The sequence below is a fragment of the Bos grunniens genome, chromosome 22 (assembly GCF_055505025.1).
Source record: "Bos grunniens cultivar Pamir isolate PY7600 chromosome 22, Bosgru_T2T1.0, whole genome shotgun sequence".
NCBI classification, from domain to species: Eukaryota; Metazoa; Chordata; class Mammalia; order Artiodactyla; family Bovidae; genus Bos; species Bos grunniens.
In genome coordinates, this window is record NC_141186.1 from 58,173,361 (window position 1) to 58,184,466 (window position 11,106).

The 11,106-nt window shown below is 56.0% G+C and overlaps 1 protein-coding gene across 7 annotated transcripts in view; it reads left to right on the forward strand.

Moving 5' to 3' along the window:
* The window catches only part of GRIP2 (glutamate receptor interacting protein 2), a 104,198-nt gene extending 97,315 nt beyond the window's left edge, over window positions 1-6,883 (forward strand). For 6 of the 7 annotated variants that reach the window (XM_086368768.1, XM_086368766.1, XM_086368767.1 and 3 more), the window contains 4 exons: window positions 989-1,094; window positions 2,261-2,404; window positions 3,621-3,767; window positions 4,733-6,883. In XM_086368768.1, the coding sequence (XP_086224894.1) occupies window positions 989-1,094; window positions 2,261-2,404; window positions 3,621-3,767; window positions 4,733-4,891 (556 nt within the window). In that variant the 3' untranslated portion in view covers window positions 4,892-6,883. Of the gene's footprint in view, window positions 1-699; window positions 1,095-2,260; window positions 2,405-3,620; window positions 3,768-4,732 lie in introns of all 7 variants that reach the window. The other variant, XR_015151903.1, reaches the window with a different exon arrangement.
* Window positions 6,884-11,106: the final 4,223 nt, after the last annotated feature.

Here is an 11,106-nt window from a genome sequence, read left to right on the forward strand (position 1 = left end):
CCCCCTGGTGGCTCTGGCTGCCTTGGGTCTGTCTGTTAACGACCTGGCTGTCGAGTCTTCTGCATGGCACCCCTAGCTCAGCCTGGCACCCAGTAGCTGCTCACGCACACACGCCGTGAGATCAGGGCCCTCACCTTAGTCCCCTCCACGGCCCTGCGCCCAGGAGAAGGCTTGGCTCAGCGCGTCTGTAGAATGGACTTGAACGCAGCCCATGGCCTTCTCCGTCTTCTCATCTCTGAAGTGGGAAGGCGAGGGGGCCGCCTCATTTGTATCATCATCCTTGAGGCTGCCTAGGAGATGAAAGCCTGGGTGCCTTCCGGAGAGAGAGAGAGAGTGCTTTGCACACCACGGCATGCTCAATAACGGCCGGGGCTGTGTTGACAGAGAAGGGCATTGCAGGCGGTGAAGCATGAAAATGTGGCCCGTTGCGTTCTGATGGGACCCGAGTCTAGAGCGAGAAGGGGCCTGACCTCCTGTGATAGAAATTGAGGGCGGGGGGGCGGCCCTTCCCCCAGCCCAGACCCTCATCCTCATCCGTCCGTGTCCACGCCGGCTCCAGCTGTGTCTGTCACTGTCCTGCGATGCCTCGTGTCTGGGCGGGGAGGGGAGGCCAGGGGCTGTCCTCCGGGGCTGCACCATGGATCTCCTCTCTTGTCTGTCTCTCTGTCCGTCTGTCTGTCCGTCTGTCTCTCTCCCCAGGCGTCCTGTGTCACCGCTGTCCGCCCCGTCTCATCTGCCCCTGTTCTAGCCGCTCACCGCCAGTCCCGGTGGCCCCTCACTGCGTCTCCCCCCCATTCCGTGTCACCAGCCACTGCCCTGGGGCCCCAGCACTGCCGCCGAGGACAGCTGCCTTCCAGCCCGCCCGCCCGCCCACCCTCTGGCCCCCCCTGAGCCCAGCGCAGGGTCCCCAGGGCCTGGAAGACGCCTCAGACCCCTGCCCGCCTGCCCGCCCGCCGGGAGTTGACGCTCTCTGGTTCCTACGTTGCAGCCCAGCCCCTGGCCCCAGCCGCGAGGAGGGCTTCTGGCGCACGTTCGGGGAAGCCCTCGAAGACCTGGAGTCGTGTGGTCAGTCAGAGCTGCTGAGGGAGCTGGAGGTACGGGCTTGGGCACCGCGGTGCGTGTGCCCGTGGGAGGCAGCACGGTGGTGGGGCTGTGCTCCCGTGTAATGTGTGCAAGTGCACGCACCAGCATCCTCCGGGGGAAGGTGCTGCACACATGCACGGATGGACACGTGTGCGACTGGGCACGTGCAGCTGCAAGCATGTTTGGAGCATGTGTGTGCATCGTGTGAGCACGCTCAGGCATGCACAGTGCAGTGTATCATCACAACACGTGTCCGGGTGTGCACATGTCAATGCATAAGGGCAGTTGTGTGTGTGTGTGTGCAGTACAGTGGTCTGGCATGGTTGTACGCATGCCCTGGGAAGCTTCTGGATGTCAGCATCGGTAACAGCAGGAAATGCGGGGCCGGGAGGTGAGTGTGGCTGCAGTGAGCTCCACTTCCCCCATGATGGGGCAGGCTGCGTGGGGAGACCCGGGCTGGGGGTCCTACGGGTCACTCCTGGAGCGCCTTCCCACTCCGAGATCAGTAATCTACACTCTCTTTATCTGTGCTTATGCCCTGTTTTTGCTCCTTGGATTTTGGATTGAGCTTTTTTTCTCTATTAGTCTTGCCAAGTACTTGGCTCATCAGAGAGTCAAGTTTTGTTCATTCTCTCTCACATTTCTTTGGTTTTTTGTTTACCCTTCTTCACATTTTGCTTCCATATTCCCTTCCTTCTACTTTACTTGTGTTTTAAGTCCTGATACTTTTCCTGGTTTCTCAACTCCTTAATATTCAATCTTTCTTGTTCCCTAACATTTAAAGATACGAATTTACCTGTACTTACAGCCCTTGCTTGACTGCATCCCATAAACTCTAAGTTGTGGTACTTTTATGGTCTATTCAATTCCTAATATTTAAAAAATTTCCATTGTGATTTTTGCTGAAGCCCTTTAATTACACTTCTAGAAGCGGGGTGTTTGATTTTGGAACTGCATATGTTTGGTTTTATTTTTTGATGCCAACTTTAAAACCCATTCACACTGGGTTGTGAAACTGCATTCGATTTGATACTAACTCTTGGGAGTTTTTGTAAGACTTCTTTCTTGGTGGCCAAGGACGTGATCAGCTTTAGTAACCGTTTTGGATACGCTTGCAAAAGTTTGCTGACGGCAGACAGAGCGGGAAGCGTCTGAGTGGAGGGCTGTGTCCCCTCAGGCGTCCATCATGACAGGCACCGTGCAGAGCGTGGCCCCGGAGGGCAGGCCCGGCCACCAGCCCTGGAGGAGGAGCCGGGAGCTGCGAGCCTCCCCCGAAGAGATGCAGGAGCTGCTGCTGCCAACACCCGTGGAGATGCACAAGGTGGGCAGTGGGGCTCAAGGTGCGCGGGAGGCCAGGGCGCATGTCCCGATGCGGCCGCCACTGGGACCCAGTCCTCTCCAGGCTTCATTCTCCTCCACCAGTAAAACACAAGAGTAGGTGGAAGGGAGAGTTTTCCAAAACTCCTGCCATTTGAGTGAAACATACACATATACATTCGTGCACTTGTGAGCGCACACACACACACACACACGCACACACACACGCGCGCGCACACACACACACACGCACGCACACACACGCGCACACACACACACGCACACACACGCGCGTACACACGCACACACACACACGCGCGCACACACACACACACGCACACACACACGCACGCACACACGCGCGCACACGCACACACACGCGCACACGCACACGCACACACACACGCATGCACACACACGCACACGCACACGCACACATGCACACACACGCACACACACACACACGTGATGCTTTTCTTTAAGTGGACTCACTTTTATCCCACTTAAGTGATTGTGCGTGTGAGTATATACAGTATATAAGCTTGTCGTATGTGTGTGTATGTATGTATGGCAGTGCTGGTTTAGTCGCTCAGTCGAGTCCAACTCTCTATGACCCCGTGGACTGTAGCCCGCCAGGCCCCTCTGTCCGTGGCATTCTCCAGGCAAGAGTACTGGAGTGGGTTGCCACTTCCTATTCCAGGGGATCTTCCCGACCCAGGGATCGCGTCTCCTGCATTGGCAGGCGGATTTCGTTACTGCTGCCGCCACCAGGGAAGCCCATGTGTGTGTACGCATGCGTGTCGCTACCTTCAAGGAAAGGCCAGCGTTTTTGTCAACTGTAGGCTACAGTCTAGGAAAATAAGATACACAGGAGCAAAGAGACCTCTGGCCCCATAATAATCTTCAGGAGATTCTGAGCTCTTTGGTGGGCAGGGCAATGGGAAGTGTCAGAGGCTGGTGAGTGCACATGGCCACCCTACGGAGACGTGGTTCTGGAATGGAAGCGGGAAGACTGAAAAGGAATGGAAAGGAGCTCTGTTCCCATGGCTTCCGAGGTGACCGAGTGCTGCAGACTGAGGTCCCCAGAGGTCGGGGGGGCATCCAGGTGGGCTGGGGCTGAGTCCGAGAGGCATCCGATGCCAGCCCAAGGGACTTGGGCAACTGTGGGACGCTGGGGGAAGGTCAGGGCTCCAGAGGGCCCCTCCTCCTGCTGCTCCCAGGTGACGCTGCACAAGGACCCCGTGCGGAGTGACTTCGGTTTCAGCGTCTCAGACGGCCTCCTGGAGAAGGGCGTCTACGTGCACACCGTGCGGCCTGATGGGCCAGCCCAGCGTGGGGGTCTCCGGCCCTTTGACCGGCTTCTCCAGGTAATACCAGGGTGGGGGTACTGTGATAGAGTGGTCTTCCCTAGCCCCAGGGTGGGGAGAAAGCCCAACGTCTACCCTGGCTGAGTGGCCTTTGGCAGGTGGCTTCCCGTCTCTGAGAGCCAGCTGCTTCATCTGAGAGAAGGGGCTGACCGCACAGTTATATCAGTGAGGTTAGGCTAAGTTATGCTGCAGTAACAACCCCACATCTCAGTGGTTTTAAGTATGTCTTTCCTAAAATATTTTTATTTTAGTTTTGGCTGTGCTAGCTCTTGGCTGTGCTCAGGCTTTCTCTGGTGGGGTCCGTGGGCTTCTCACTGCGGTGGCTCCTCTCTGCAGAGCCCAGGCTCTAGGTGTGCTGGTGGCTTCCGTAGTTGGGGTGTGCAGGCTCTAGAGTGCTGGCTCAGTGGTTGTGGTATGCGGCTTAGTTGCCCTGCGGCATGTGGGATCTTCCTGGACCAGGGATTGAGCCCAGGTCCCCTGCATCGGCGGGCAGATTCTTAACCACTGGATCAACAGAGAAGTCACCAAACCTCAATGATTTAACGCACATGAACATTTATCTATCACCTCTCCTATATGTCCACCGCGGGTCTTATTCCACCTGGGCTTGGGAGGGTCCACCCTCTAGGAAATGCCCCAGACTCCATGGCAGCTAAGTCGTGCAACCTCACAGCAAGGGAGCCTGGGCAATGTGAGTGGGCACACCCTTGCTCGTGCCCCTGCTGGGCAGGAGGCTCAGCGTGTGGTCTGCTTGTGATGTTAACAAACAGAGAGAAGGTGCAGGTGTTGGAGAGTGAAGGATGCGTGGAAGGGCTAAGAGAGTTAAATGGGAGTGCCCGCCTCTGGGCCAGTGTTCAGACTGACACGTGTCCAGGCCGGGCAGGGTCTGTGTGTTGGGAAGTCCTCACCCACTTGAGCCCAGGCTGAGTGGACGCCGTCTGCCCCGTGGCTGTGCGTGTGTGCAGGTCAACCACGTCCGCACGCGGGACCTTGACTGCTGCCTGACCGTGCCCCTCCTGGCTGACGCAGGCGATGTCGTGGAGCTGATCATCAGCCGCAACCCTTTGGCCCAGACCAGCCGGTCCCCGCGAGCACCCGGCCCCAGCGGCCCACGGATGCTCTGAAGTTGGCCCGTGATCTGGACATCCAGGAAGATCCTGGCTCCCACGCCTGCAGCCGGACTGGAGAAGTGGCCACTCGCTTGTCCGTCTGTCATCAGGCAGGCTCGGACCGGACTTTGTCCTCCGGATCTGTGGTGGCAGGGGTCTGGGCCTGTTCCAGTGACATCGAGGTCTTTCTCCAACTGGACCTCTGAGATGTGCCAGGGTGGGGCGGGGCACCCAATAGAGGTGAAGGCAGGTTGCTCAGCCAGGAGTTAAGGGGCTACTCCAGGTCCCTGCAGGGCCCCTGGGAAGAGCGTCCAAGTGGGCACAGCTCAGCGCCACGCAGGGAGCGATCGCCCAGCAGAGCTGCGGAGCCGAGTGACCGCAGGGCAGGAGTGAGCTCCCTGTCTCAGGAGGTGAGCAAGAGGAGCCGATCCCAGCTGTGTGGTCGCAGGCAGGGATGTGCAGCTTCTCGGGGATGGTTAGTTTCCCCTCAGGGGAGCATCTAGGGTGAGGCTGGGAGCTACTTGATCTGGACGGCCTCCCGCCAGGAAAGATGGAAGGGGGCCAACCCCCTTCTCTCCAGAATCTGGGTCCAGGGCTCACCGGCACACCCTCCCATGCCTCACTCAGGAGACTTGGAGCCGGGGCGTCTCGCATCCCAGGCCCTCTGAGCAGTTCTTCCATTTCCGAGACTCTGGTCGAAGCCTCTGTGACTTGTGATCGCATTTCTGGGCCCGTTGGGTGAGCTTCACAAAGCGGGCTTCAGGCTGTCCATCTCTCCTGCTTTCATCGGATGCGTGGCCATTGCCCGGTATGAGTGCACCCTTCTCAGCCCAGGCCCCTCAGGGCGGGAGGGAGTCGTTCTCGGACCGAAGAGCCAGGGGCATTCCCTTCCACTGCTGTGACCGTGAAGATGGGGAACTGTGGAAACAGGATGCGTGTGAGGGGATCCAGCTCCTCACCAGGCCGGCGGAGGAGGGGGCAGAAGCAGATGGAGAGACTGGAGGGGCGGGGGGAGACGGGCATTCCTCCTCACTCCTGGGGGCAACAGTGTCCAAAGGGGTCATGGAGGGAAGTGGATTCTTGCTTGAAAATCTGGAAGCACCAGCATCGCTTAAAATGGTTTTCCTCATGTTCTGCTACCTTTGGGTTTGGAAAAGGGCCCGGGACATCTACCTGGAGGTCAGGACTGGGCCCCCCCACCCCACCCCGGGGATAGAGGTGGGCAGAAAGCATTCAGCCAGTTCTCCGGCCGTGCTTGGACCCTGCCCAGCTCTTAACAGGGTCCCAGGAAAATGGAGGCACCACCCGCCTGCACCTTCCTCCTCGCACCCTTGTGCCCCAGAGTAACGCTCTTCCCCTCAAGGGGCTCGGTGAGGACCCCAGAGCTATGTTGTTTGCACACTGGGTCACTGCACGTTGCCACGTGCCCCCTGCGGGCTGACCCCTCTGTACGATTAGGGCGGGGACAGTCTCAGAGCTGGCTCTGCCTGTGGGAGGAAGATGCGCCCTGAACCTGGCCAGCCCCCCCATCCTTGGGCTGAGGCCTCCGCCACTCCCCCACACGTCTGCAGCCGGGCCCTGCGGGTGAGCCTCAGCCTCGTGGCTGCGGCCGGCCTTCTCATATGCAACATTCCTCTGTCTTCTCACGGGGACTGGTCACCCACAGAATCCACGTTTCCTGACACCCGTCTCCCCAGCGAGCATCCTGCCTGCCTATGCATTTTCAGTACAGCCCCCCGCGACGTGCCCCTCCCACCCCCTAAAAGCTGTATTTTTCTCTGGCTGAGATTAGAGCATATTCCTTGTAAAGTATTTTTCTACAAGGGGTTTTCTTAGGGCTCTCGGGAAGCACAACGTGACAAGGGGTGCCAGATCGTAAAGGCCGTTTGGGGTCTGTCTGGGGACACGTGTACAGACCCCCCCAAGTTGCAATGACTTGGAGGTTGGGTGGGAGATTGCTGTTGGGGTGATTTTTTTAAAAAATAAAACTATTTACAACCACCTGGATTAGGGTGCCTGCTGTAAAAAATAAATCATCGGCTTGTGATACCTCTCCCAATTACTGATGATGGTTTTCACAACACAACGGAAAGTAATGTTAAAATTTTTATGGAACTGCAAAAGACCCAGAATTGTAAAAAGCAATCCCGAAGAGAAAGAACGTACGGCGAGGCATAAGCCTCCCAAACTTTACACAGCACTGCAAAGCTACGGTCATCAAAGCGGCATGCCGCTGTCAGAGAGATGACGTATAGATCCATAGAAGGGAATACGGGGCTCACAGATAAACCCACAAGCATCTGACCAATTAGTCTTCGACAAAGGAGACAGAAATACACAGGAAGAAGATACTGTAATCCCGATACTTTTACACACTAAAGTTGTTACGGGCAACGTCCATGAGGGAGTAGCCCTTCTTTACATCTCCTTGTGCTTACTGGGGGAGCTAGAGCCTTAGGGGACGTGTTCTTCATGAAGAATGCGCCTGAGCAAAGAACTCCAGGCCTGTGTCTCACCACTGATGCCCCCTTAAGATTCAACCGAGACAAAAAAACATCCCAAGCCTTGCACAAATGGCCGCCTCAGTGGCCGGCGGTTCATAGAAGGGGTAACTCGGAGCAGGGAGGCTGAGGTGGGGACCCGACACCAGGGCACGCAGAGGCTACGTGAGGTTTTTTAAACTCCTCCTGGCCAGAAGGTCCACTGTCGCTCAGGGGTACCAGGCTTGCTTTAGCTGTAGGACGGTCTGCCTAGGTCTGGAGACTGCGGTGGTATCCGGAGCAAAACAGATGTGTTCCAGGAGCAAAGTGGGGCTCGGTCGCAAGCACACACACGCCAGGCCTCTCAGCCCCAGGGCAGTTCAGCCATGGGACCCAAGCTGGCTCAGGCTCCAGGGATGTAATACCAAGTAGCCCAAGACGAGGAGGACAGAGCATTATGAAAAGCCTTTCCTTTCATTACTTTTTGTTTCCAGTTCCATTTTTATGACATGCTGGAGTGTAGTTGGTTTACACTGTTGTTTGTTTTCCATGTACAGCAGCTTGACTCGACTTATCGGCTCAGTTCAGTCGCTCAGTTGTGTCCTGCTCTTTGCAACCCCATGGACTGCAGCGCGCCAGGCCTCCCTGTCCATCACCATCTCCCAGAGCTTGCTCAAACTCATGTCCATCGAGTCGGTGATGCCATCCAACCATCTCATCCTCTGTCGTCCCCTTCTCTTCCTGCCTTCAGTCTTTTCCAGCATCAGGGTCTTTTCCAGTGAGTCAGTTCTTTGCATCAGGTGGCCAAAGTACTGGAGTTTCAGCTTCAGCATCAGTCCTTCCAATGAATATTCAGGACTGATTTCCTTTAGGATGGACTGGTTTGCTCTCCTTGATTTATACATAGAGCATATCTCTTCACTTTTGGATCTTTTGCAGTTGAGAATTCCAGAAGTTTGAGGAGCGTTCCATGTGCTGAATCTCAGGTCCTCTATATTATCTGTTACACACACACACACACACATGTATTTCTGTGTATGTCAATACAGACCTCCTCAGTCTCAGGCCCTTCTAGATTATCTGTCACACACACACACACACACACACACACACATATTTCTGCGTATGTCAATCCAGGCCTCTTTACTTGCCGCCCCACCATCTCCTCCGTTCCTGTAACCCTCCTTGTCTGGCTGAAGTCTCTGAGCCACTCTGTCGTTTGCAAAGTCGGTCTCTCCCATCTGTGCTTCAACCCCATCCACGTGTGATGGCGGGTCTTACCTGCCCTCCTCTGTGTGAAGCGGTTCAGCTGGTGGAGGGTCTCCATGGGGGCGTCCGTTTTGCGGCCAGTGGCGCATCTCATCCCTTTTTCTGGCTAATAGTCCGTCGTCTATTTCTAGCACAGCTTCCTTTTCCACTCGTTTCCGGGTGGACAGTCTCCTGGTTGCTCTGTGTGGGCACAGGGAAACATTGCCGCCGTGAAGGTTGGGGTGCATTCTTTTCCAGTTAGAGCTTTCTCTGGACATACATCCGGGAGAGAAAATGGCAAATCAGGGGCCTGTTCTGCTGTAAGCGTTGTTCAGGATGTCGGAGAGTGTTCTATGGTGGCTCTTAGCAATGTACATTCCCAGCAACAGTGCAGGAGGGCTCCTTTCCTCCTCGGTCGCTCCAGCAGGTACTGTTTGTAGACTTCCTCCCGCCTGGAGGAGTGACCGTCTTTTGTAGGTTTGCTTGGCATTCTCCTAAATATTAGGGATCTTGAGCATCTTGGGGTACAGTTTATTTATCTTGAGCATCTTGGGGTACAGTTTATTTATCTTGAGCATCTTGGGGTATGGTTTATTTACTTATTTCTCTATCCCCAGTGTGAGTATATTTACTTCCTCAAATTGACTTCCTGAAAGTTAGCTGAGATTCAAATTTTTTTTAGCATTATCTACTGCAGGCTTTTTCCTGAGAATAGGGTTATTGACACAACCCAGGCCTTGTGAATCAGAAGGGAAAACAAACTTGTGGAAAAGTTGTTGTTAGAGGAAACGTCCAAAAGGTGGCAGCACTTCTTCATGCCCACCTCTGGTTCTTAGGGCCACCAAGCTAGAGGGAAAGGCAGCTTCCTGGGCTGGGAGTGAGCATGGGATGTGCCTTAGCGAACGCCCAAGGGCATTTCATTACTCCCCCTAAGACGTCACCACCGGGCCCCTTCAAGACTGATCACGATGAGGGCCCCTGTACGCTGCTGAGACTGCTCACAAGCCCAGCACTGGAGAGGTGGAGGCCAAGTGACTCCAGCCTCCAAGATCCTCGCTGCCTGGATGCCATCGGAACTCTGCGCCGAGCCAGAGCCGAGCAGGCAGTAGAGGTGTCCTCAGGGGCTGCTAGGCTGTGTGGACCCTCACTCGGCCCAGCCCTGGGCCCCAAGGATGGGTTTCACAGCCCAAGTCAGGGAGGTGGGAGGAAAGAAAGGAGGCGTGGTTCCCTTCCCTCCCTTTCCTTCCTTCCTTCCTTCCTTCCCGCTCGCGTCGGCCGATGCGCTCTCGCAGCGGTCGGTTTGCAGTGCTGCACTTGTCCTCAGTGTCCAGCCGCCTGACTCGGGTATGACTTTGCCACAGAGTGTGTCTAGTCTAGTCTGTTTTGGACAGAGCTCGTTGCAGAAGGTCGAGCACCGAGCTGAGCATCAGGTGCTGATCTGTTATCTAGCCCCACGATTTTCAGTGTGTATCCGGAAGGAAGCAGATCCTCTCTGCAGTATTGATCACAGGTCTCTGTTAGAGGTTAGACAGAGATTTCTGTGTGTATGAGGAAGGAAGGAGGGGGGTTCTTTCCATCCGTTTTCCCTCATATGCAGAGACCTGTATCAGGAAGACAGAAACTACAAGGACCTGAGCACATTGCTGGGCCTTCTCAAATAAGCTCTGTGGCCAAAGACTCCCCAGGAGTATAGGAGCGATATCGTCCCGGAGACCCGAGACCTGCATCAGGCTGGTGTGCACTCAGAGCACGCGCCCCTGTTCAGATCACCTCGCCTCCAACAGATGCTGGCGGGAGCTTCAAACCACAGCATGTGGGTGACATGAAAGGGGAGGGAAATGCCTCTTCTAACCCCTCCAGCCTCCCTGCCTTGGGCTGCTCCGCTGTCCCTGGCGCCTGAGCCTGCTGGAGTGCCCTGTCTGCACTGCAGCTAGGTCGGGACGGCCTGGCAGAGTCGCCTCGGTGAGCAGCCGCTTTAACTTCCGGTGTGTCCTCTGCTTGGGCTGAGACCAGAGTCTCCACTGGGACTGTGGCGGGAGAGTCACCGAGCCTGCACTTGACCTGGGCTCGCACCCCAAGCCTCCTTCCTGTGTGTGCAACCACCAAAGCCCTCAGAAGATAGTTCTGAGATGGGAGGTGTGACTCATTAGGAGAAGAATTAATGAGAATGAAGGCCTTAAGTGCGTCCCCCGGGCACATCCCATTCTCATTCAGTCCTGGGAGTCCCCTTTGCCTACAGCTCTAGTTGGCCCAGGAATCAGAGTTGGGCATGGGCGGCGCTGCCATCTTGTGGACACTTTCTGTAACTACATCTTGCGCTCTGGTGCCTCCTGGTCCTCTCACCCACAAGGCCTGTTCAGTTCAGTTCAGTTCAGTTGCTCAGTTGTGTCCGACTCTTTGCGACCCCATGAATCGCAGCACTCCAGGCCTCCCTGTCCATCACCATCTCCCGGAGTTCACCCAGACTCACATTCATGAAGTCAGTGATGCCATCCAGCCATC